This window comes from Oryctolagus cuniculus, chromosome 7 (assembly GCF_051225735.1).
Source record: "Oryctolagus cuniculus isolate XC-2025 breed Fujian yellow rabbit chromosome 7, ASM5122573v1, whole genome shotgun sequence".
NCBI classification, from domain to species: domain Eukaryota; kingdom Metazoa; phylum Chordata; class Mammalia; order Lagomorpha; family Leporidae; genus Oryctolagus; species Oryctolagus cuniculus.
This window is the reverse complement of record NC_142873.1, coordinates 154,335,264-154,361,230: the sequence shown is the minus strand read 5'-3', so window position 1 is coordinate 154,361,230 and position 25,967 is coordinate 154,335,264. Positions and strand designations below refer to the sequence as shown.

The 25,967-nt window shown below is 63.8% G+C and overlaps 1 protein-coding gene across 1 annotated transcript; it reads right to left on the bottom strand.

Moving 5' to 3' along the window:
• Positions 1-1,436: 1,436 nt before the first annotated feature.
• On the bottom strand, positions 1,437-25,864 carry EPHA2 (EPH receptor A2). Its single transcript, XM_002722324.5, has 17 exons — positions 25,650-25,864; positions 21,243-21,310; positions 19,075-19,744; positions 11,443-11,598; positions 11,034-11,366; positions 10,425-10,540; positions 9,945-10,098; positions 9,415-9,514; positions 8,864-8,919; positions 8,502-8,627; positions 8,186-8,374; positions 7,992-8,053; positions 7,702-7,911; positions 7,387-7,536; positions 6,564-6,757; positions 5,785-5,940; positions 1,437-2,329 (listed from the first exon to the last, which is right to left on the bottom strand). Exons 1-17 carry the CDS (start codon positions 25,735-25,737, stop codon positions 2,224-2,226), a joined length of 2,934 nt encoding a protein of 977 aa, XP_002722370.1. The 5' UTR covers positions 25,738-25,864; the 3' UTR covers positions 1,437-2,223.
• Between the last annotated feature and the right edge of the window lie 103 nt (positions 25,865-25,967).

Here is a 25,967-nt window from a genome sequence, read left to right as displayed (position 1 = left end):
CAGGAGCCCAGATTCCTGCTTTTGTTGGGAGAGTGGCTTTTAGGGACCAGGCCCTCCCGGGCTCAGAGCTGGCTTTGTTTGACATAAAAATGAAGATGCCCCCCCCCCCCCCGCTGCTGGTAGTGGGGGGGGTCTTTGGAGCCAGCCCCAGGCCCCTCTTGCCCCTGCTGTCCCTGCCCACTCCCCAGTAGGCCTTCAAGTCTCTGGCTCCGGCCTGACCTCTCCCTGCACTCCCGGCACAGGTTGTTCTGGGGTCGCAAGCTGCAGGCCACGCCCGGCTGGCCTGGGCAGCCGTGTTAGTGGGGGCGGCAGCAGCTGTAGCTCAGCCACAGAGCCGCGGTGGTCACCTGGGCCAGGCCAGGCCAGGCTCAGGCACCAGGAAGGCCTGACTCAGCCACCGCGCCCAGCGCTAACGGAGGCAGGCCCAGCCAGCTGCACCCTTGGCTCCCTCACCCAGCCCCCGCCCCACCTGTCACTGGCCGCTCGGTGGGCTGGGGGTCAGGGTCTCTCCTGTCACCACCTGGCTCCAGGCTGAGAGTCCTTGTGACAGCAGTCATGGCAAACTCCACTCTAAACCTTCACTGGCTCCCTACTGTGGACCTGCCTTACAGGGCCCTGGAGACCTCTCGCGCCCACATCACGCCTTAATGATACCAAATTGCTTGTGGTTCCTTTGCACAACCCTGTGGTTTCACACCCCCGCAGCTGACTCTGCGCGCATCACCCCTCCCACTGCTTCATGGCTAATCTCCCCAGGGTCACCTCCTCCAGGAAGCTTTCCTGTTGGGCCCAGGATCAGTTCTGTCCGCTGGCCCTTGTTCCTGGTCACCTGTGCTTGACACCTTGCAAAGCCCCATTATAAACGACCTCTGACATGCATGGCAGGCACCAGGCACACAGGGGAGAAAGCACAGGGTCTGAGGGTCCGATTCCGGCTTCCTCTGCTGTGAGACTGCACATCTCTGAGCCTGTCAGTCTTGACCTCAGCCCCCGGCTTGCTGTGTGGCCTTGGGCAAGCCCAGCCTCAGTTTTTCTCTTCTGTACAATGGAGCCGCCCACAAAACTCACAACAGAGTGCTGAGGCTCCCACAAGCCAAAACCTGTGCAAAGTGTTTGAGAGCCTCGCAGATGGCCGCACGCTGTTTCGACAGCTCCACGGAGCGGTGTGGGAGGGAGGCGACCGCTGCTCTCTGCTCTCCTGCCTCCCGGCCATCCAGCGGCCTTGAGATCAAAGGTGATTGGAGCCTGTGGCGTGGAGGCCAGGCGGCTCGGCGGGGCCTGCGCCCTGGCCCCCTGCCCACCTCCCACCCACCGCTGCTCCCAGGGTGACGTGACACGTCTGCCTTGCAAAATTAGTACTGTTTAAACACTGGGGGGGGGGGGGGGGAGCCCTCCCAGACCCTACCCTGGCTCCCAGGACTGAAAGCCGAGACCCGTTTGAACATCTGCAATTTTTATTCCAGAGCAGAAATAAGTCATTTTCTAACAATAAATATAAAAAAAATAATAAATTAAGATTCCAAAAAAAAGTCCCAAAAAAACAAAAACCATTAACACTGACAGAGTAGTGAGTGTCACCTCTGGGGGGCTGGGCGGGCCGGCAGGGCCCGGGAATGTCTGACGCAGGCCGTCCGTCCTCTGCCCCCAGCCCTGGCAGGGCCCCTGCCACCACACATTCTTTCCACAAAGTACAAAATATATATTTTCAAAAAAACTCAACATAACCAAGCACACTGCAGAGGCCCCAGGAAAGCGAGCGTCTGGCCCGCCTGGGCCGAGGGCAGGGCCCGGGGGTCTGAGGATGGCACTGAAGGGACGGAGGGGCACGTGGGTCGCACCCAGCCGGGGTCCGAGTGTGCCCCTTACAGCGAGGGTGGGGCCGAGGTGCCCTGGTCGCACGGCCGTGGGCTGACACCACCCCCTCTTCCCGAGTCTCCCTCGTGTGGGAGAAGGTGAGAGCGAGGTCGGTTTCGAAATGTCCCATGAAGACCCTGGCAGCTCCAGCCCCAGAGGATGCTGGGAACATGGCGGTGCCGGCTAAGTGCTTGGCTATCTGTCCTGCCGGGGGGACGAGGCCCCTGGCCCGGGATCCCCGGATCAGGCACGGGTGTCGTCCGAGAGCCCCCAGCGGCACCAATGAGGGAACAATCAGAAATAAATAAGGTCTCTGGTGGCCGGCGCGGGCCGCTGTTTTTCAAGTATCCTTGCCCAAGGGGCCGGGGCTCAGATGGGGATGCCCACCGTGTTCACCTGGTCCTTGAGCCCCAGCAGGCTGTAGGCGATGCGCTTCTGGTGGCCGGGCAGACGCACCCCGATCCTCTTGATGTCCCTGTGGGCAGGGAGGGCGAGGGGGAGAGTCAGGGGCTGCAGCAGAGAGGGGCCAAAGAGCTCCCGCTGAGGAGCCCGAGAGGAGGGTCCCCCCCCCGGAAGCCTGCCGAGCTGGGCCGCCTCCACAAAGCCAGTGCCTGCGAGGTGCCCAAGGGACGCGCCCTCGTCACCCCCACTTTGCAGAGTGAAGGGACTGGCCCGAGGTCACACAGCCGGCAGGTGGAGGGCTGGGACTCCGACCCGCGGTGCATACGTGCCTCCCTTTCCCCACCTGTCTGTCCTGTGTGTCTCCAGTTAAGGCCCCCGCCAGGGACAGTGCCAGGCCACCACCCTCTGGGTATTGCTCAGAGCTCCGCTGCCCAAGGCCTCTTCCCAGCCACGGCCTCAATTCACCCTCGCTCCCTCCAAGGCCCCTGCTGGCAATAGGGCGAGGGCTCGGCAAAGCCCTGCACGTCACCTGAGGCAGGTGCCTTCCGTTTGGGGAACCTCAACTTCCTCACCTATCCAATGGGAAAACAGCGCCCAGCGAGTGGCTAGGAGACCCCAGGAACGGGCAGCAAGTGGAGGAGGGGGCATCAGTACCACCCACGGCCCAGCCGCCCTGTGCCCCCCTCATGCTCCCTGGGGCCAGGCTGTTCTGGGCTCCCCCTCTCCACGCCCCTCGTCCCTCGTAAAACCACTTACGCTCCCAGGAGCCCGCCAGCAGGCCGCTCACCCACCAGCCCAGACCCATGCAAACACCCAGGTTTTTATGGGCCGGCTCTTGGCCGTAAATGGGGTAATTATATGGTGCAAGCTCCTGTTTGCAATTCCGGAGCCATGACTTTCCCACAGGCTCCGGGAGCCCTCGGAGAAGTGCTGAGCCAGGAAGGGCCGCCAGGTGAGTGGGGGGTGGCAGCAGCAGGGCCACACGTGAGACGTCTGGGAGAACGGCCCAGCCCTCCACCGCAGGGCGCCTCTGACCCTGACAGCGGGGGCTGCTGGACAAGGAGGCGGGGACCCCGCACCTGGGGGTCTCAGACGAAGACCATGGGGGAGGAGCCTGGCTAGGACTCACAGAGGCTCTGTGGGCTCAGGAGGACAGCGCCCCCACCCAGCGCACGGCCCCCGGGGTCCTGCTGGCTGCTGAGCGGGTGAATGAGCGAGTGGGGAAAGAACCCTGCCAGCCCAGCCCCCTCCTCTTTAAGAACAAAGCGCCCCTCATCGTCCCTCTCTGCCTCCCCCACGCGCAGCGCACGGCAGCACCCTGGGACGAGGCCCACAGGTCATCCGAGCTGCTCCGCCCCGGCCTCACTCCCACCCCTCCCCTCCCAGGGGCAGGGGGCCCTGACTCGGGACACTCTGCCTGGTCTGGTCCCTCTGCTGCGCACTGGGCCTCCCAAGGCCATTCGCCCATAGATACACCTGCTGTCTGCTGGCGCCGGGCGCGAGGAGAGGGAGTGAGAAACGGTTCTCGGAGCCTGGAGCCTCAGAGCATTTACCCAGGGAGCATTTCTTCAGCACCAAGGACGCGCCAGCCTGGGCCCTCGACCCCAGCTAAGACCCTGCCCAGCCCTGACGCCGGTCAGCACCTGCTGCTGCTGCTGGGGTAAACACCCCCCCCTTCATCAGCTCCTCACTGCGAAACCACGAGTCCAGCTAGATGCCTGACAGCTCCAAAATCGGGTGGTGAGAGAGACGGACGTCGGGGGACCCCCGGGGAACAAGCGACCGGTCCCTTGGGGGGGCGGGGAAGAGGGTGGGCCACGGAAGCTAAATTCTGACCCCATCAGGAAAGAGCTGAATCGTGCCGTGGCTGGCTCAGAGCCTCCAGGGGGCTCCCCGGCAGGTGAACACCACCTACAGGTTTTAAAAGTGCTCCCAGAGCCCCATTTACTTGGAGAGAGACGGACAGGAAGGGGCAGGCACTGGTGGGGTGAGTCACCCAGGCCCAGCTCCGAGCAGCGGCGGGCAGGAGCAAGCAGAAGGGAGTGCTGGATGACTTCCTGCCTTTCTCCGGGCCTTTTCCAAACGCCACACGCCTGCGTGCACGGCCTCCGTCCACCCCAGCTAGCTGGGCCTTGCTCGTGGGAAAGGAATCGGTGGGGAGCACCCGGGCTATTTCGGGAAGCTTCCAAGAACATGTGTTTCCTATCAGGACATCTCCTTGCCCTCAGCTCTGGTCACCAACAGAGAAGCCGTGTTGTCCTCAGTGGGAGCCAACGTGGCTGGGTCAGGTTCTCGGAGAAGAGGGGGGTGGGGAACCCTGGTTTCACCCACAGACTAAGGCAGAAAGAAGGGCAGCGAAGGAAAAGAGAGCGACGCGGATGAAGCCCCTACTGTGCGCAGGCGCGTCATCTGCGTTGCACCCATGCAATCCCCACGAGGGGACATGGAAACCAAGGCTCCGAGCTGGACCTAATTTGATCAAGGTCACCTTCGAGGAAGTGGCAGGTGTGGCACTGGAGCCCAAGTGTGACCGCAGACCCGGAGCGTGTGCCCTGTCACTGGCTAGCAGCAAGAGACATCCCGGGACACGGCTCCGTCCCTGGCTGATTCTCATCACAGGCCATCCCCTGGGACGGACCACGGCCTTGGCCAGCGGGTCAGCTCAGCTGAGCAGTTTCCAGAGCCCCCAGAGAATGTCCATCCCCAGGCTCAAATCCCAGAAGTTCTGTGTCCCACAACTGTGGGAGACTCAGCTCTTCCTCTGCGTGTGGTTCCCAAAACCGCCCAACCTCAGGGTGTTTCGGCCATGACCCTGAACCCTGCACAAGCTGGGCTGCTGGGACCCACCACTATTTTTAGAGGTACAAAAGGCCAAGGGGATAATGTCTTCCCTCTCTTGGGATGGGAAGAACTGTCCGTGCCAAGGTCGGACTGGGAGAGGTCCCAGGGCTGGGGCGAGAAGGAGATGGGCGTTCCCATGGGCAGCCTGACAAGGCCAAGCCCAGGCGGGCCGGGGGTGGGCGGATGAGCAGACGTGCCTGGGAGCTCCCTGGCTGCGGCACTGGGCAGAGCGACCTGGACAGGACGCTGCCCCTAGCTGGCCGTGCGACTTCAGGCAGGTCGGCCACCTCTCAGCATGTTTCTCCTCTAATGAGCTCTGCAGTCCCTGAGCTCCGGCTGACCGGGGCTGCAAATCCTCTTGTTCCCCAGATCAGGCCCTGGACAGGCCCCACACTTCTCTGCACCCGTCTCTCACCTGTCCAGTGGGGACACTACCAGGCCCCACCCTGCCCAGCAGGACTGATTCAAAGTGCTCCAGCACAGGGCCTTCCGAAACGCCAACTATTGTTGTGACCACAATCGCTATGAATTCCCACGCTGGGAAGAGAGGCAGAAGGGGACGGGGCCGAGGTGGCCGCCTGGCTCTGCGGGAGCGGAGACTTGGGAGACGGACGGGCAGGTGGTGGGGTCGGAGGCGGCCTCCGGAGGTGGGAGACAGGCGGGTGGGCACAGGAGGGTGCGACTCACTCGTTGGTCATCTGCACCACTTTCTCGATGGCAGTGTAGCCAGCCGCCATGAAGTGCTCCGTGTACTGCTGCATCCTGATGGACTCCAGCCACTCGGACACTGTGCGGAAGGGCACGCCCTCGGAGCCGCTGGTGCTGGGCAGCCGAATGGACACGCTGCAAGAGAACCCACAGCCCGCAGGTGAGAGGCGGCGGCTCCTAGCCCCCAACGGGCCCCCCGAGCCTGCGGCACTGCCCCATGCCTTGGTTTCCCATACAAGCTTCCCCGTGCCTCAGTTTCCCACTCTGCATAACGGGGTAACCAAATCAGGCAGGGTTCGATGAGGCAGCCCAGCAGGTCAGGAGCACTCAGGGTTTAAAACTATGGCTGCCCCACTCCTGTCAACAAGACCACCGCTGTCAAGGCCAAATCGTGACTGGGCAAGCAGAGACCTGGGACCCTGGAGCCCCCCTCCCCGTCTGGCCTCCAGCCAGCTGTGTGGGATACTTAACCACATCGTGTCTTAGTTTCTTCATCTTCAAAAAGGGGTTAATTATAGGATCCATCTCACAGCTGCTTCAATGAACTCAATCATGCCCAGCGCTGAGCACCGTGCCCTGGCAAGGTTAACTACCTCTGCTGGATTCCGAGCCACCCCCAGTCCTGTCTAAGTCGAGCCCAAGCCCAGCTCCCGAGCCCCCTAACTGACTGCCCCCCCTCCGGCCACTAGACCCGCACCGCTTGGGAGGCTGCGGGCGTGGAGGTGGGAGCCGCCCCAGGCCGACCGCCCGCAACATACCGGGGGTCAAAGTCAGCCAGGGTCTTGAGGGATTCGGGGGCTCGGATGAGCTTGTCGAGGATGCTGACGATGTCCGTGAACTTGGGGCGGCGGGCGCGCTCCTGCTGCCAGCATTGCATCATGAGCTGGTAGATGGCGGAGGGGCAGTCCATGGGCGTGGGCAGCCGGAAGCCGTCGTTGATGGCTTTCATCACCTGGGGGTGGGGGTGGGGGCAGAGAGGCGTCAGCACACAGAGGCAGGCCGGAGAAGGAAGGGGAGAAACTGAGGATGGGTCCTTCTAAACCCCAGTACACAACCTCGAGAGCAGCACTCGGGCCAAGGGCTAAGGGGCTGTCTCCAGAGTGCCATAGACCAATGGCCTGACCACCTGCTCCTCCACGGGGCACCCCACGCAGCAGCCACACTGTGTGCCCTGCAGGCAGCCCAGCCTCCCCTCTGACCCCGTGTCCGCTCGCCCTTGGCCAGAACTCTCTGCCTCCTCCTCCTCCTCTTCACCTGCCTGCTTTGCTGTGCCCTGGCTTTCGGCAGCAGCGTGACCTCCTTCGGGCAGCCAGCTGGGCACACGGAGGCACACACACGTGCACACGTGCCTGTGTGTACCCACCGATGCACACCCACCCCATTCCTTGTTTCTTTGCCCTGTACTCTGGACTGTAAGTAGGCACCAGATTGTAGAAGTCAGCACGCAGTAGGCCCGCAATAAACATTCACTGAACCAATCTACACTGGAAGAAGTTTGGCCCTGCCTAGCCCCTGGGGTTGGGAATGAGTGAAGCCCTTCAGTCCAGGTTTGGGCAGGCCCGGGCTGGGCCAGGGCCCTACCTCGTGGTTCGACAGCTCCCAGTAGGGCCGTTCGCCATACGTCATCACCTCCCACATGACAATGCCGTAGCTCCATACGTCGCTGGCAGAGGTGAACTTGCGGTAGGAAATGGCTTCTGGGGCCGTCCAGCGGATTGGGATCTTGCCACCCTGCAGGGGACCCGGGCCTGGTTACCACCCTCCCCCTCCCCCAGTAGCCCCAGCACATACCACCAAGCCACAGGCACTCCCCACCCCAAGGTCCACACCGCAGGCATGCAGGGTGAAGGCCCGAGTCACCCTCCCCTGGCGGGGCCAGCCCCTCCCCAAACTCACACTGGTGGTGTAGGTGGCCTCGGGGTCGTCCTCCAGCACGCGGGACAGGCCGAAGTCGGACACCTTGCACACCAGGTTGCCGTTGACCAGGATGTTGCGGGCGGCCAGGTCGCGGTGCACGTAGTTCATGTTGGCCAGGTACTTCATGCCCGCCGCGATGCCCCGCAGCATGCCCACCAGCTGCAGCACGCCGAACTCGCCGTCCTTTTCCTGCCAGAGCACGCAGGCTGTCAGCCGCCGGCCGGCCCCGCGCCCGGCACGCGCCCCTCCCGCCCCGGCCCCATCCTTACTCGAAGGAACTTGTCCAGGGCCCCGTTCTCCATGTATTCGGTGATGATCATCATGGGCTTGTCTGCACGGTGAGAGATCAGGCACAGTGGTGAGCGGGCACGAGGCAGGGGCAGGGGGCACGGTCAGAGACAGAGCCCCAGCAGGTGGACCAGGGCCAGCCCCTCCCCGGCCCCCGGCGCCGCACGAGCCTCACATTTAGAGACGACTCCTTCCAGGCGGATGATGTTGTGGTGGCTGAACTGGCCCATGATGCTCGCCTCGCTCAGGAAGTCCACCCGCTGCTTCTCCGTGTAGCCGGCCTTCAGTGTCTTGATGGCCACGGGCACCTCCTTCTTCCCCGAGGACGCCTTTAGCATCCCCTTGTACACCTCCCCAAACTCCCCTGTGCGCAGGCAGGACAGAGGGAGCACCCCCGTCGTCAGCCAGCCCGGGCACAGGGCGCCCCCACCCCACCTGTACCACCCCTTGCCAGGCTCCTAGGGGCCCTGCGGCAGGTGCGCCGGCCTCACCTGCTCCGATCACCTTCTGCCGTGTGATGCAGGACGGGTGGATCTCGGTGGTGAACTTGAGCACAGCCTGGTTGGGGTCCTCATACGTGTGGGGGTCCACGTACGTCTTCAGGGGCTTCAGTTGCTCTGGAAGGGGCAGGAGGAGTGGGTCACAGACAGTGAGGGAGGGGCAGCCCCCACAGGAGGAGGCCGCCCAGCCAGGCCAGCTGTGGGGCCTGGACCTCAACGCTGCCCAGGGAAGCCTCGGGGCCTCACCCAGAGCCCCAGGGCCACCGGGGCTGCCCCCACCTCTGCCGCAGAGCTGGGGAGACCCCAGGGGACAGCGGGACGGGGCCGAGGTCAGAGCAGAGGCTGCCTCTCACCTGACTTGGAGAAGTACACGTCCTCCGAGGACTGGCGGGCACGCAGGTTCTTCCTCCTGTGGGAAGCCACAGAGAAGCACGCGGGAAGGGTCAGTGAAGCTGGCCCCGACCCCACCCCAGCCTGGGAGGAGAGCTCACTGTGCTGGGTTCCTGCTCACCATCCCCCGCGGGGCAGAGGGCACGGGGAAGGCAGGGGAGAGGCGGGGAGGAAATGAGCCAGCCACGACTCACACCCTGGGATCTGTGCCCTGGAATGGCCCCGTAAGTGGCCATAATGAGGGCTTTCCTCATTAGCAATACCCAGCACGTCCAGAGGAAGTGTGGCCACACCGCTAATGCCCAGAGCAGAGATAATGGCCGCCTGTCCCAGGCCTGCATCGCGTGCCCAGCCCTGTGCTAGGCATGCATGGCTCATCCCAGCTTCACACCACCAGGAGGCAGGGATTACTGGAACCTTAGGCCACCTGCCGTCAGACCCATTTCTCAGATGAGGACACTGAGGTTCCTGGCCCTCCTGAGCCCGGGGGGAGCCTGGTGTGGCTCTGACACACCTGCGATGAATGAAGACGCCAATTCCCGCCAACAGCAGAAGCAAGACCAGGCCGACAGCCACACCACCGATCACCGCCATGTTGCCAGACCCTTCCACGGCTGCCAAGGGAGACGAGCTAATGACGAGGGAGCCCCTCCAACTGCGATCACGGGAACACCACCCCTGGCCCCCAAGGCCCATCTCAGGGACCTGAGACACCTGGGAGGGCTCAGGTGCCTTTGTTCTCAGGTCACAGAGGGTCAACGAGAGGCCCTCACGAAGCTCCCACAGTGGCTCCTCCAACTCCCAGCTGTGAGACTCTGTGCCGCGGGACTTGAACTTGGGGTCTGCCAGTGCCAGAACCCGGGCCTCCCCTCTCACAGCACGGCCCTGGCCTTCCACCTGCAGCCCTAGCCCTGCCCGGGACCCAGGCTGCCCCAGCCCTGCTGGCCCAGGAGTGGGGCCTGGGATCCAATTCCTCCCTCCCTCAGTGGGTCCCAACCACTTGGTTCAGGGCCCTGGCCCGTGCCCCGGGGGTCCCTAACTCACACAGCGTCTGGAACTCATGCACCTTGCTGCCGGCCCCTTGGCCCTCCTGTGTCAGGGCCTGCACCTGGACCAGGTAGGTGGTGTCCGGAGCCAGGTCGTCCAGGGTCACAGAGAAGCCCTCAGTGCGGCGCACATTGTAGCTGTTGGAGTCCCCCTGGGAGTGGCCAACAGGTGGAGGAGGGGCAATGAGGGCGGGGCAGGGGCCTCACCCAGGACCACCCGAGACCATGCCCAGCCAGCAAGCTCGACGCCTTACTCGCCGAGGGCGAATCTGCGACTCAGAGAAGGGAAGTACAAATGCACCGCCCAGGTCTGCCTGGTCTCCCCCGCCCGCCCCGACCACCCCTTCCCAGGATCGGAATGCTGCGTGGTCCCCCACCCCCCAGGAGTCAATGCCGTGCTGCCCTGGGAGAGCCCAGGCCTCAGTTTCCCCAGCTGCAGAAGGGAGCCTCTTCGGGTGGTGGGCAGCCGACCCGTTACCTTCTTGCGGTAGGTGACCTCGTACTTCCACACGCGGCTCTGCTGCGGTGGGGGGATGGTCCAGGCCACGCTCAGCGAGGTGGTGCTGCGGCCCTCCAGCCTCACCTTGGGGGGCTCTGGGTGGGGGAGGGAGGGAGAGAGGTGTGAGGTGCGCAGGGATGGGAGATGAGGGGACCTGGAGTCAGGCCCTCCCACAGCCCCCAGGCTGCTCAGAGTCCATCCTGGGATCCCTGACTTCCAGCTCCCGAGCACAGAGCCCCCACCACACCTGCACCCCGCTGGCCACCAGGCGTGCCCAGTGAGTACGAGCAAGTGCATACGTGACACTAAAAAAACACACAAAAAAAAAAAAAGGGCAGCTCAGCCAAGTCCTGCAGAACCCTGTCTCTGGACCAGACCCTGTGCCAAGAGCCTCCAGGATAATGATGTGCTAAATCCCCCCACTTCACAGGTGAGAAACAGACCCAGAGAGGTTAAGTAGCCACCCCTCACCCCACCCCCCGCCCCAGTTGGGTCTTGGGAGGGGCACCTTGCTCTGCTGCCTCTCTGAACGCAGCCTGGGCCTCCCTAAGTCCCACCCGGGGCACAGCCGCCAACACCAGGCCTCACCGGTCTGGTTGATGGTGACGCTGGCGGTGCGGAAGCTGCGGCTGGTCACCAGGCCCGAGACGCCGTTGCGGGCTTCCACAGCGAATGTGTAGTTCATGTGGGGCTCCAGGTCGCTGACCATCAGGCTGGTGCGGGTCAGCGCGTGCGGAGGCTCCGAGTAGCGCACGCTGGCCTCGCACGGCCCACACTCGCCTGACTCGGGCCAGCACTGCTCGCAGGTGACAAAGTAGACGACGTCCTCGCGGCCCCCACTGTCCTGGGGAGGCGTCCAGCGCAGCTCCACCTTGGCGCCCATGCCCACGGCCGTGAGGTAGTGCGGGGCGGAGGGCGGGCCTGCACCATGGAGAGAGGTCAGTGCCAACCCTCAGGCCACACCCACCACCGCCATCACCCCCGATGCAAGACTCACGTGTGCAGGGCATGGACAGTGGGTCCTGGGGGGCCCGGAAGTAGCCTTCCTCACACTCGCAGGAGGTGGCGCCCTCCAGGGACGGCAGCGTGTGCTCGGGACACTCCAGGCAGGGGCTCTCGGATGCTTCGGACTTGAAGAATCCCGGCGAGCAGGCTGCAGGCACAGGGGACGACAGAGACGTGACTTTCCCTGGTCCCCACCCCCAAGTGGCTGAGCCGCTCCCCCACGACGACGCGGCCCCACGCTGGGCGTGAAATCACCAAGGACCTGTTGCCTCGCGGTAAAACAGCTCAGCTCGCGGTGAGAAAAGGTGAGGCCAGCACCTGCAGTGCGCTGGGCACCCAGGAAGTGCCTCGCCCACATGCCCCCAAACCTTCGCATCACTCCACACTGGCTCCCGCCAGGAAAAGCAGCCGCACCCCTGAGGCTGCCGTTCAAGGTCCACTTCTCCTCGCCTTGCAGCCTTCCATGAAGCCTGCCTGCCCCAGGCACTGCCCGCCTTCCTCGGCGCCTTTGATCTGATCAGCACAGCCGGTCAGGTCCCCACAGGGCAGTGACTGCATCCGCTCGGCGGTTTTTTTTTATTTTATTTTAAAGATCTATTTTATTTATTTGAAAGGCAAAGTTACAGAGAGAGAGAGAGGTCTTCCACCCACTGATTCACTCCCCAGATGGCTACGAGGGCTGGAGCTGAGCCAATACAAAGCCAGGAGCCAGGAGCTTCTTCCATGTCTCCCACCTGGGTGCAGGGACCCAAGCACTTGGGCCATCTGCTGCTTTCCCAGGTGCATTAGCAGGGAGCCGGATGGGAAGTAGAGCAGCTGGGACTCGAACCGGCACCCATAAGAGATGCCAGCACTGCAGGCTAGGGCTTTAACCTGCTACATCACAGCACCGGCCCCGGCTGCTCATGTTTGTTGACCGACTCCCCGACCGAACAGCCTGCCACCCCTGCAGGGCTCCCTGCACCCCAAGACCTGACCACCTTCCCGTTCCGGGGCTGGGCGGCCAGGAAGCAGGCAAGGCCAGGCCCCCAGCATTCTCTCCGGATCTTCTTCCAGGACCAAGTCATTTCCGTGCTCCCAGGGAGGCCAGGAAGTGGTTCTTCCTCCTCCCGGCGCAGGTCCTGCCCCGGCCCAGCTGGCGAAAGGCTCAGGCACCTGACTCCAGGGGCTTCTTCCTCCCACGGCCCTATCCCGCCCCTGCCCCAAGCCCCCTTCCTGGCCCCATAGGCAGGAAGCTGTGCAGACAGAGGGCCATCACGCAGGGCTGCCCAGGGCTTGGGCAGTTGCTGAAGTGGCCAGAGTAGGGTGAGGTCACCCTAGAGGCCTCGCCTCACACGTCCTGCAGCTTACCCTGATCGGAGCTTACCTAAACAGTGCCCTGCTCCTCTGCTCTGCCTGGCCCCAGGCTGGGCACAGCCCCAGGGATGAAAACAAAGTCCCTGAACTCAGGGGGACCTAACGCATGACAAGGTGTGCGATAAAGGGGGCAGGCAGGGGCTGGCGCTGTGGTGCCGCTAGCATCCCATATGGGGGCACCAGTTCAAGTCCCAGCTTCGCCACTACCTGCTAATGCACTTGGGAAGGCAGCGGAAGGTGGCCCAAGTGCCTGGGCCCCTGCACCTGCGTGGGAGACCCAGATGAAACTCTTGGCTCCTGGCTTCAGATCGGCGCAGCTCCGGTTGTTACAGGGAGTAACAGCACAGCATCATCTTCACTCTCAGAAAAACCTCCTGCAGCAAAGACTGCTGGGAAGACCCAGGGCAGCCTGGCCCCTTGCGGCCTAAGGGAAGCCAATTTCAAGTGCCCTTACCCAGGCGAACCTCTGATCCAAGCCAGGCCCTGCTAACCGGCAAAGCTGGAGTCCCGAGCCAAGTCCCTCCTGGTCCAGCACTCCTGATGAGCCCCCCCGGCCCCCCTCACCCAGAGACTGTGCAAACAGCCTCTGTCATCCCCCTGCCCGAGCTGCCTTAGCAGACCCCCTGCAGAGGCCCCAGGGGAGCTTGGGCTTATGCCATGGGGAGGGGCTTGGGCAGGGCCACACCGGGGGACAAAGGAGGCCCAGGACCGGGATCCTGCTCTGACCAGAGTCTGGGGCCCAGGAGAGCGAGAGCACTGACCAAGTGCCTCCCGTGCGCTCGTTCAGTCCGCACAACGCGCGTGTCGCACAGGGGCGCCCCCCGCATCCACGCCCGCCAAGCTCAGAGAGGCAAAGCGACCCAAGCCAGGTGTCCGAGCTGCTAAGACCAAACCAGAAAGCAGGCCGAGGGCACCCACGTCGGAGCCCCTCTCGCCTCGCACTTCTGTTCTTAGCAACAGCTCAATCTGGAGTGGCGAGAAATCAACACCCTCAAACAAGCCTGCGCCCTGGCCCGCTTCTGCGGCGTAGCCGGGGGCGGGGGCCGGTGCACCCTGGACACGATCTCTAACCGGGCCTGCTGGGGCTACCTAGGGGGTCTTCAGGACCCAAGCATCTTCCAAGGCTCCCTGAGGGTTGGAGAAATCCACGCACCCTCTGCACCCTGCCCGGCACGTACCTGCTTTGATACAAAAAGAGCTGCCTCCTCCCCCCGGAGGACCCCACAGAGCCACGTCACCTTAATCCTGGGGCTGGGTGCCCCAGACGCCCTGGCTTGCCCAAGAGGGGGCTGTGCCCAGCTCAGTGCTGGCCCCCAGTGGTCCTGGCAGCCCAGGACCACAATCTGTCAGGCTGGGGAGGAGGGGGCTCCAACCCTCACAGCCCAGGCTGGGTTCCCCCCACAAAGGGCTTCAGACACCCACAAAGCCCCCAGTGCTCCGCTGCGGCTCCCGAGCCCTCCAGTCCTGTGCCAAGAGGAGGAAGTGGGGGAAGAGACGGGCTCCATTCTCTGGCCCCGGAGCCCGGGGGTGGCCCGCCCGCTGCCGGCAGGAAAGAGGGAATTTGGAGAGATTTCCGCTGCGGATGTGCCAGATAATACAGCGGTAAGGGGGCATGTGCTCGCCTGACGAGGCGGCAGGGCCCTCCTCCTCCCACAGAGCTGCCAGAGCTGTCCCCAGGCCCCATCACCACACCAAGGCGGGGATTGCCAGTGCTTGGGGGTCCCAGAGCTGGGGAGTGGGCTACCAGCAAGCCCCTCCATCTTCCTGACCTTCCTGGCACTGGATCGGATTTCCTGGAGTTCTGGACAGGGTTCCATGCACTCAGACACAGCCACACCCACCAAAGACCCACTGACCCTTAGCCAACCAGCAAACTCCTATGCATGCTTCAAGACCCAGCATGAGTCCCTCTACACAGCCCTCCCAGACGGCCCAATTCCTGGCCCCCTTGAGCCCCATCAGGGCACCTGTCACTCAATCTTCTGTTTACCAAACAGAAATGAGCCCTGCCCACGTGTCTAGCACCGTGCTGGATGCTGGGGTCAGACAGGAAGATCAGAAACACCGCGTCGGCTGGCTGGCGCACTGTTGGAGGTTATATTTCTGTACTTACGAGGATTCTCTGTAAGTCTAGCAGCAGGACAGACACTGACGTACTGGAGTCTGTATCAGCCCAGGTCAGCCTGGCACAAAGCACACACTCAGCTAATCCTCATGAATGGGTGGGTGGACAGATGAACGAATGAATGAGTGAGTGAATGAATAAGTGACTGAAGCACTCGGACACTTGCATGCATTAAAGCCACAGAAGTGAGCAGTGTTTTAGCCCCTGGGGGACCCGGTGGAGACTGCACACCTGACCGCCCACTTGCCTGGCAGGAGCCGGCTGGTGGCACACCTGTGACAACCCGTGGGGCGCGTCTCTGGCCCTGGCTCCCCTGGGAGGGCCCCAGGCCACTCCACGCAGGGGAACTGGGGCACGGCGGCTGCACCTACAGCTGCACCCCAGTTTTTCCAGTTCCCGATGCCCATCCCTCTGGCAGCAGAGTGGGGTGACTCGGGGACAGGCACCCTCTTCATGACGCACATCGCCCAGGCCCAGCCACCTCCCAGGCTGGTGGTGGCGGCAAGATGGTGAGGTCAAGAGGTCGCGGTGGCAATTCGCTGGGGCCGGTCACCTCCCAAGCCAGGCCCGGCCCGGGCTCACAGGCGCCGAGACCTGGACTTTGTCTCTGTACCCTGTTCTGCGGTGGCGAGCGGTGACCTGGAAGTTACTCACCCAGCAAATGAGGGTACCTGATAACTGCAGGCCCTGTGGCTTCTCGCCTCCCAGCAGGCCCTGCAGAAGGGGGGCAGTGAGCCCCGGCCAGCGAGCCCCGGCCAGCAGGCCCCGGCCAGCCAGCGTGCCCAGGCCCGCGGCCCAGCAGCCTGCCCCTCGCACACACCCTGGGGAATTATCTGTGGCACATTCCTCAGCCAAGCCGAGATAAGCACGGCTGCCCCAGCCCGCCTCCTCCCTCCCTCCACCAGCCTTTTATCTCCTGTTTGCTTTCCCTGCCTCCTTCCTTCCGTTCTGGGGACCCACTTACCTCCTGGAGGCAGGGAGCGGCTGGGGCCCCGCCTGGTGTGAGCAGAGGGCCAGGCGACAGGGCCAGGGGTCACAGCCACTAGCCGGGGTGGGGAGGCGCCACCACAGTCCCACCCTTGTAGGCCAGTGGCTTTCCCAGGAGGGGGACGAGCCCACAGAGCCCCCAGCCTGGAGTTCTGTCTGAGCAAGGCCTTCTTGCCTTGACCCCCAAACCAGAGCCACACCCCAGCCCCTGGGGAGCCTCCCCTTCAGCCACTGGGGACGCCCACCCCAGGGACCCCTCCTCACCAAGCATGGTGACTCAGGGGGCCTCTGCAGAGTCACAGCAGGTGCACCCTGGTCCCCAGACTGGCAGGGTCCTCGGCCAGAATGGGGCCCGAGGAGACAGGTCAAGGTCACACAGCTTGTGAGTGAAAGGACACAGAGCAGGGGTGACTGAGGGCAGTGGCCAGGCCCCAGTGCTTTTGGTCCCTCGGCCTCAGTTTCTTCATCTGTAAATTGGGGATAAAGTCCTCGCCCTCTCTGGGTTGTTCGTGAGGCCTGAAGGGAACCTTGCTTGTGAAATGCTTAGCATGGTGCCTGGAGAGCGAGACCCTGGAGGGAGCAGAGGCCTCCCAGAAGGGCACTCCAGCCGCCCCCATGGCTCTGGCTCCCAGCTGCTGGGCTGAGCCTCTGGCCAAGGCCGCTGGCCACCTGTTCACCTGGGCCGAGGCGCCAGCCGGGCCCCGCCAGCTCAGCTGCCAATGCCAGCACAGGAAGCTGAGATGAACAGGGAGACAAAGCAGCCCCAGGGGACAACGGTCAGCCTGGGCGACTCCACTGTCCCCGGGAGGGGGAGGGAGGCTGCAGGGAGCTGGCTCATTCCTGACATAGCTCCCGGGCGCGCTCCTGGGCAGGGTGCCCACCTGTCCACACACAGCACCTGGGTGCCGGCACGCTCCCCTTCCACCGCCCTGAACTCTCTAAGCTCCTGGGGCTCCCTGGGAAAGAACCCTGGGGCAAAACGGATGAACTCTGGGGATAACCCGGCCCACCTGGGGTGGTCCGCAGAGACCCCAGGGAAGAAGCTGGCTCCCGGACTGGGAAGGAGCAGGCAGGGACACCTCGTGCGCCCTCATGTGGCCCCCGAGGGAGCCCCCAGCCCACCGCATGGCTGCCCGGAGCTGAGTCAGGGATTCCACAGGAACTGGTCATTTCCCTCCCCTTTTCCTGACCCAGCCTGCAGCTGGGGCATCGGCGGGCTGCCTGGATTCAAATCCTGATGCAGCCACATGCTAGCTGTCTGCCTTCAACTCCAAGCCTCAGTTTCCCCATCTGCCCAATGGGTGAATAGCAGCGACGTCTGACAAAGCACTGGGAATACGTAACAGCTGGCACTGAAGTCAGGGCTGCCGAGACGCGTCTGGAAGCGGAAAGAGCAGCCAGGCCGGGCCACGCCGCAGGGAATTTCGGTGGGGAGATCCCAGGGAGGAAAAGCCAGGGCAAGAGCTGGTGCAGCTGAGAGGTTCCCACGGCGAAGCGAGAGATCCCACTCGTGGAAGGGCGTCCTCCCAGCCAGGGCCCCCCCATTCTGCTCTTTACAAACAAGGCTGGCCAGACCCGTGACCCCCACCCCCAGAGGCGGGCTGGCAGCCCCTTCCTGGAGAGACCCCCCCCATCACCCATCCTCTTATCTCTGCAGGACCTGAATCCCCAGCCTGTGGAAAGTTTTCAGCTGCCCCTCACTCCCCACCCCCGCATTCCTGGGCGAGGATGTCATGTGGGAGGAGCCTGCGGGCCCAACTGGGCTGCCCCCCTACCCCACAGCCATTGTCTAGAAGCCAGTGTGCGTCCAAGGTCACTAAAGCAGGGCTGCCTGGGGCAGGGGGCTCACTCCACGGAGGGGAGCTGGGAGGACAAGGCAGGGCCGGCGAGGGGCTGGGCAGAGCTGCCCCACAGGCTCATGGGAGAGAGACTCAGGGGTTTATGGACTCTGTTAAGCAAGGCCCTGAGGATCTGCTCTGAGAAGCAACCAGGATCCGTCTCGGGTCCCCCGCGCATCCACCCCCGTCCTGGGTTGCAGGATCCAGGGCTGAAGTCCAAGCACACACAACCTGCTGCTGTCACTGAATTTTCCCATTTTAGTCCCAGTGAACCCAAGGCCAGAGGGGAGGACGCACTTCCCACCCGGCAGGTATGCGCCACCGCAAGGGCTAAACCCCCCAATTTCTCAACACCCTGCTTATCTCAGCAAAGCAGCTCCCAGAGAAAGGGATGAGCTGGCGCGCATTCCACAACCACCCCACCCACAGCCTTTTCCAGAAGAGCTGCCCGCTGCGGGAGATTCGCTGTCACAGGTTCCAGAGACGGCCCCTCCACCCGCGCTGTCACAGGCCCCGTTCCAGAGACGGTCCCTCCACCCGCCTCTTTCCTGGACCAGGCTGCTCACCAACGGAGAATCTGGGCCTTCCGTCCCCGTGTGGGGCTGGGCGAACCCCGGGCCTCGATCCGCCCCTCCCTCCTTCCCTCCCTCGACACAGCCCAGCTTGGAAAGCAGACCAGGTGTGCAGCCAGGGGATGCAAACCCTGGGGCCAACGCAGTCGCCTCTCCAAGGACGAGAGGGGACGCAGAGAGCCAGAGAGGTCAAGTGACTTGTGCAAGGTCACACAGTAAGGAACTAGCTCCCGGGACGAAACTCCAGGTCTGCGGGGCCGGAGCGCAGCAAAGAATTCAGGGAATACTTGCGGGATGAATCAAAAGTAACAGCCTCACGGAGAGCCCGGATGTGTCACGCGATGACCTCAGCACTTCATGAACATGAAATCATTTGATTATCACAGCCGCCCTCGGAACTGGGCCCGCGATCGTCTCCACCGTGCGGATGAGGCAAGGCCGCCCCACAGAGAAGAAGCAGAGGGCCTGACATCACCCAGCGAAACGCACTGCAGCGACTGAACACAAAGCACTCTTGTACCAGAGGCTTCGCTCGGAATCTGCATTCCATCCTGTTTCTCAACTCGCTCCTGCTCAACCAACGACTGAACCCACTCGTAAAGAAGGCCACCGTCGGACCCACAACGTGTCAGAGCAGGGAGCAGCTTACCCAGGTCGCAGGGCCCCAGAGCTGAGACACTGGCGCCCAGGCAGGCAGTCTCCCGCCCCCCAGCACTCTCGCCCTGCCACCCCGAGCCGTCACTCACCCTGGCAGGCGTCCTCCACCTTCTCGTAGCCTGCCTGGCACAAGCACTGCCCGATGGGCACCAGCCACTCGCCGTCCACGGCACAGTGCATCCGGGGCTCTTCACCGCCCGGGGGCACCACAGCATGGTCCACGCAGGTGCCGGCCACGGTGGCCAGAGAGGGTGCGTCAGAGCCGGCGATGGTCTCGGGGAAGTGGGCCAGGCCCTGCAGCAGCTCGGGGCACTTCTTGTAGTAGACGCGGACAGAGAGCAGCGCCACGCAGGCGCCGATGTCCTGGAAGGCCAAGTAGAAGCCCTTGCGGCTGAGCGGCCCCACGGAGCGCTCCTCCACGTTCAGCTTCACGTTGCGCGCCTCGAAGTCGCTGCTGACGGTGATCTCGTCGGGCGCGATGGTGTCAATCTTGGTGAACTGGCGCTTCTGGAAGTTGGTGCCATAGTCCACATCCGACTCGGCGTAGTAGAGGTTGAAGGTCTCCTTGCAGGAGCTGGCGCCGCCGGGGAAGCTGTTGCAGTCGCGCACCGTGAACTTGAGCTCAATAAAGATGCGCTCGGCCTCGCCCCGGTACACCCAGTTGGTGCGCAGCCAGTTGTCCTGGTCGCCGGCCACCACGTTGCACACGGAGTACATGTAGATGGGCATGTCGTTCATGATGTTTTGCATCAGGTCCCACTGTGTGCAGAGAGACGGCCTAGTGTGGGTAATGTGCCCGGCGCTGGCTGGCCGAGCTGGGCATCAAGAAGACGCCGAACAGCTCCTGCCCTGCCCATTCTACAGAAAGAGAAACTGAGGCCTGGAGACGGACTTCTGGAAACAGTTGGGCTGGGACCTGAGCTCTGGTCTAGGTGGCCCCAAAGGGTGAGCGCAGAGCCTCCATAGTAGACTAGGAGCCTGGTGTAGAATCCGGGGCTCCACGTGGGAGGGTCACGTAAGCTCTGAGCCTCAGTGTCCCCTCGCTCACATCTGCCATGGGGGGACATGACACAATATCTACAGAGAGCACCAGGGACAGTCACACAAGGCAGAATTACTGTTGTCATTGCTGTTAGTTCTCACAGCGCCTCGGGAGATGGGGGCAGGCAAGGGGTTAAACCAAAGGCAGTGGCTGATCTGCCACCACTTAGACTTTGCAACAAGCAGTGCACACTCCTCCCTCTCAGAATCCAGCTCAGCCTCCTCCAGGAAGACTTCCCAGACTGGGCCAATGCCCCCCAACCTGGGCTCCTCGCCTGCACGTCCCCTTTATCATAGCACTTGGCACGTGTGCACACATCTGGCTCTCACACTGGACTCTGAGCTCTTCGGGACAGGGACTACATCTAAGTCATCTCCGTATCCCTAGGGCCTACCGGGGCAGAGCAGGTGCTCAGGGAAGTCTTTGTTGAATGAATGAATGAAAGCAGAGGAGACAAGAAAACGCCTGGACTACACGGTGTGGCACTGGCCCAAGGCCCTGCACACCCCAAGGTCTCCACCTCCCACTCTGAGCCAAGGCGTGCTTGGATTAGGTGGTCTGTGCCCCTCACGGCTGGGGGTTTCAGGACCCTACAAATCGGCTCAGAGCTGCACTCCAGCTCCCTGGACTAGGGTGGCCGGGGACAGGCTCCCCACTCAGGCACACCCGGCCAGCAGCCCCCCAGAGAGACCCCTGTCCCTGGCTCAGGGTCCCAGGGCCCAGGGCACAGTGAGGGCCCACTGTACACAGGGGGAAACCGAGGCAGGCAGCAGCCACACCTTCAGAATCACACAGCAGTCAAGGCAAAGCTGGGGGGGAGAACGCAGCTCCGGCCCTCCAGCTCTGGTCACATCAGGGCAGCACAAGACAGGGAGGCAGGGGGGCGGGGGAGATGGGGGGGGCAGGAACTCACTCTGGTTTCCCTGGGAGCTGTGGGCAGCTGGGAGCCACAGTTCCTGTCTTCCCTTCACCCCTCACCTGAGCTGAGACTTCCAGGACACAGCAGCCTTTAGCCCCACCCCTCCAAGAGGTGGAGGGAGGAAGACTCCCCGGGCCTGTGAACCCTTTGGGGGCACCTGGGGTGTAGACGTCTGCCCAGCTCCTTGCACCTCCCAGGTCCCTTCGCTGCCTTCCAAGCACAGCCAGGCCCAGTTTCCCCACCCGCACACGGGCCTGGCAGCCCCGCACCCTGCCCATCCCCCAGGGCTGACTTACCCCTTTACCGTACGGGTGCGTGAGCCAGCCCAGCTCCCCCTTGGCCGCTGCAAAGTCCAACAGAACAACTGCAAGAGATGGGAGGGGCCAGGTGAGTGTGGGGGCGTCCACAAGAGAAAGACGCTGGCAGGAAGGGTGAGGGTCCCCTAGGAGCCCTCGGAGAGGCCTTGTCTGGAGAAGCGACGGGGCCCAGCCGAGCCTGTGCGGGAGGCTGCCTCTCCCAGGCCAGGCTCCAGCCCTGCCCCGCCCCAGCTCAGCCTGCAAGCTGGGAAGAGCAGGACAGGGCCGCGGCCTAGCAGGAGAACAGCAGCTGGGCTGAGCCGGGGCCGGGACCGGGGCCGGGGCCGGGGCTGGGGCTGGGGCTGGCAGGGGGATTGAATGACACCTCCTTAAATACCGTCCCCAGGAGCACTTCACACACGGGTGGGTGTTGGAGACACCGGTCTCTGCTTCCACCACATGCCCCTGCTTAAAACACCCCAACCCCACCCAGGCCACAGAGCACACACATGCACATGTATGTACATGCGTCTCACGCCCTCCAGGAGGAGAGCCCTGTTAACAGGTGCAAACAGCTCGGGGAGGAGCAGGATGCCTGGAAACCAAACTTCCCGCCACAGAAGCCACAGAGCGGCCTGAACCAACCAGGAGGGGCCACAGGTACACACAGCTGGCGAGAGCCTCTCTGGGAAAGTCACTCCCAGGGGTGCCAGGGGCACAGAGATGGAAATCTCGGTAGGGAATTTCCAGGCCTGCGGAGACCAGGTGCCAGAGCCACACTGTGCCCAAGAGGCATCTGCAGCAGGCAGGGGACCCACTGCCAGGGGCTTCCCTGATGGCCCTGCCTCCAGGCCCCTCCCGCCAGTCCACTCTGTTCTTTTTCCAGTTCTTCTTCTTCTTCTTTTTTTTTTTTTGACAGGCAGAGTGGACAGTGAGAGAGAGAGAGAGAGAAAGGTCTTCCTTCCATTGGTTCACTCCCCAAATGGCCGCTATGGCCAGCGCTGTGCTGATCCGAAGCCAGGAGCCAGGTGCTTCTTCCTGGTCTCCCATGCGGGTGTAGGGCCCAAGCACCTGGGCCATCCTCCACTGCCTTCCCGGGCCACAGCAGAGAGCTGGACTGGAAGAGGAGCAACCGGGACTAGAACCCGGCGCCCATATGGGATGCCAGCGCTGCAGGCAGAGGATTAACCAAGTGAGCTACGGCGCCGGCCCACTCTCTATGAGCAGCCCAGCAGCAGCAGTGGGGCCCTCAGCATAGCTGCCCGTCTGTGTCTAAGGAAGGGCCAGGGAGCTGCTGATAAGCACAGCCCCCACCGAGGGCAAGAGGATGGGAGAAACTGAGGCATGGAACTCAGGCAAGGTTCCCAGGTTCAGAAGGCAGAGCCTTGAGGAAGAGGGAAAGACCAGCCAATCCATGTCTGCCCTTGGGCCCCAGGGCGAGGACGCCTAGCATGGGGCTCCAGTCAAGCAGGAGTGGGGCAAGAGCAGGGCTGGCCTGAGATGCTGGTGAGGGTAGGAGGCCCCCATGGTAGACTGCTCTCCCTCCCCTGGGCTGAAGCCCCCAGGCCTAGGAGTAAGCACTGCCTCCCCCACCCCCACCCCCAGCTGACCTTGGCCAAGTGTCTCTAGGAAGGGCCCGGCAGCCCAGACAGGGAAGAGGAAATCCGATGTGGCACCGGCCCCACGGCACAGGCTGTGGGGACCCGCAGGGTGACCGGTGAGGTGGGCAGGGGCAGGGATTTGTTCAGACATGCCCAGGGCTGGGGCTTGGAAAACTCTCTAACCCCACTAGCAAATGGAATGTTCCAGCTACACAGGAAGGAATCTGGGGGTTCCTGCCTCCGGCGAGGGGGGCAGGAGGGTGACCCGGGTGCTGCCGTCACACCCACTGCAGGGGCGGGGAGACGCTGCCTCTGTGGCCCCGAGGGAGGGTGTGGGGCACCCAGGCCCTGAAGGGTTAAGCTGGCTCACAGGGTACCCTAGCCCTCCCCTCCCCTCCCCTCCCCTCCCCTCCCGAGGGATCCCAGGCTCTACCTGAGAAGAAAAGAGGCCTTCACACAGGAAGGAGCCTCCCCCAGGGGCTTCCAGCCACAGCCCCCGCCCCAGGAAATTCCCTAGACCCAGCCACCAGAACAGGAGGCGACCGGCCCAGGTCCTCCGCCCTGACCCCGGCCCTGGCATGGGCGCAGCTCTCTCCTGCGGCCCTTCCACACGCAGAGGCCCTGACGTCCCTGGGAGTTGGGGAACCCCCCACTGCCCCCTGGCTTTGTTGAGAGAGGCCTGGCCAGGAGCCCTGTGCCCCTCACCTTGCCACGCCTCCCTCTCCGCCTGAAGTCACCACGGACGCCACCCTTGTGGGTCCACAGGGCTTCCCAGCTGTTCACATAAATGGAGAACTACCACCCACCCCCGCTGCTGCCACTGCCCAAGACAGGGAATACCTACAGAAAGTGGGCAGGCAGGGGACTCTGGGAAAGAAATGGATTAAAAGGGCAAGGGGACAGAGGGCAAACAGGGCTTCCCAGGCCTCCTGCTCGCCCCCCAGCCCTGTTCCCATTGCAGCACCCAGGTCAGCAGCCCCTGCCCCGTTGTAATCACAGCCCGGGAAAATGCACCCTGAAACCAATCGCAGGCCAATGCCCCTTACGCTCTGTTTGACCCTCTCTGCAGAGGGCCGTGGCTAGTGAGGGCTCAGGGGTCCCAAGTTCCCCATTGGTAAAAGGAGGCAAATTCGGGGGTGTTGAGAACCGAAACGGACTCCACCTGGGTTGCTGAGTGCAGCTGGGGTCCTGGGGTGGCAGAAAGGAGAAGTTGGGGCGGGGGGGAAGGGCAGCCCAGAGCAGATCCATCACACCCAGCCAGAGTCCCCAAGAACTGACGCCAGCAGCTGCCAGCTGGGCCGCCACGGCCACCTCCTCACCCCTGGGAGGCACACATCCCTGGGGACCGGTTCACGGGGACTCCTGGAGAATAAGCTAAAACACCCGCCCTCCCCAGGAGACCGGGTACCCCTTTCGTCTTTCATCCCACAGGGACTGGGGGCACTGGGCTAGCGACCTGAGCTGGCAGAGAGACGCCCAAGGTCGGAAGCCTCCTTCCTGGCTGGTGGCTGGGCCTAATCCCCCGCCCGCCATGGGCAGCCCAGGAGAAAGGCCCCTGGGATTCCAGCTGTCTCCCCCTTCTCTCCAACCACGGTCCCCAGCAAGGGGGAGGGCCAAACGGCGGGCGTGGGGGGGGGGGTGTCGCAAAATCCCTGCCACACACTCCTGCAACCAGAGCTCCCAGCTGGGACCAGGGGCTCCCGCTCCCGCCTCTTTTCCTCCCCACGGGAACAGCAGCAAAACCACCAGCCCCAGTTTGGGAGGCACAAAAAGAAGGCAAGGCTGGAAGGAACCTCACGCTGCCCAGGGTTTCCTCGGCTTCCCCCGGTGGAGCCCGCGGAAGCCGCTCGGTGCCCCCCCTCCCCGGAGGTGGGGAAACTGGCTCCCATCGCTGAGGCCCGAAGCCAGCCTCCACCGAGTGGACAGGAAGGTCCTCCTAAAGGCTGGAGCCCCCATCCTCTCTGCGACCCCAGCAGGGGACGGCACCGGCTCACACAGGTGCCCCGCCCTGGGCAAAGTCTGCCGGGCCCCTTACCCAGTGCAGGGGGGGGGGTGTCAGGGTCCCGCCCCAGGGTGCCCCGGCTCCCTGGTGGCCCCGAGGTGACGGCTCCACACCTAGGGAGGCCGCGCCCCCACCTGCTGCATTTCCTCGCCCTGAGTCACCCCTTGCTCAGAAGGCTCGACCTGGGGACTTCCTGTTCTCACTCGCGGCCCCTAAACTGTCCCCGGGAAGGAGATGGGCCAGAGCCTGACCCCTGCTCTTCCCTCGGGGTTGGAGGCAAAGCGGGGCGTGGGAGAGAATCTCGGGGTACAGGAGTTCCCGCGGGGAGCCCCGTCCCCAAAACGCGGGGCCTGCCAAGAAATGCCTTCCCCGCAAAATCGCGGCAAGTGAGTTAGTGAGTTCTGGCCACTGAGAAGCCGAACCCGCGAAAAGTGCACCCGGACACCCCCGCCTCCGAGAGACCCCGGCGCCCCTCGCCAGGGCGCGTTCCTGAAGCCGCCGCCAGGGCTGCAACCTCGTGGCCGGCGCCGCGTCCCCTTCTCCGCGGCCTCCGAGCCCCGCGCGCCGGATCCAAAACCCTTTAGTCCCCGGAGTCCCTGTAACCCCGCTTGGGGGTCCCGCAGTCATCCCGGGGGCAGCCCGCGCGCCCTCCCGGTCCCAGCGCGCGGACACTAGGCGGCACCAGGTCGGATCCAAAGTTGCGTGCGCCCAAGAGCGCGAGGCTCCGGGAGGCGCGGGGGTCCTAAGGTCCCGGGGTCCCGCGGCTGGCCCCGGTCTGGCTGGGCGGCCGCCGAGCGAACTCACCTTCCTTGCCCTGCGCCGCCGCCGCCGCCGCGGCCAGAGCGCAGCCCCAAAGCAGCGCGAGGTAGGCGCGGGCTCCCCGGCGCTCCATGCTGCTCTGCTGGCTCTCGGCGCGATCCTGGTGCCCGGCTCCACACGCCCGCACGCCGGCCTTGGTGTCCGACTCCCGCCCGCCTGCCTGCGAGCAACCCCCGCCCCTCCTGCCCCGAGTCCTTAATGGAAGTTGGGTGAGAACCCGCTCCTGTTCATTCATGCCCCGCGCCGACGTCACCGAAACCACGCCCTCAGGAATGTCTTTAAAGGGGCCGGGCTAGGCACCGG

Excerpts from the sequence above, each read along its gene's own strand:
- EPHA2 (XM_002722324.5), bottom strand. The coding sequence starts at position 25,737 with ATGGAGCGCCGGGGAGCCCGCGCCTACCTCGCGCTGCTTTGGGGCTGC. Across the intron at positions 7,912-7,991 it reads CCCTGGACAAGTTCCTTCGA|GAAAAGGACGGCGAGTTCGG; the intron begins GTAAGGATGGGG and ends GTGCTCTGGCAG. Across the intron at positions 2,330-5,784 it reads GTGGTGCAGATGACCAACGA|GGACATCAAGAGGATCGGGG; the intron begins GTGAGTCGCACC and ends CCCTGCCCACAG.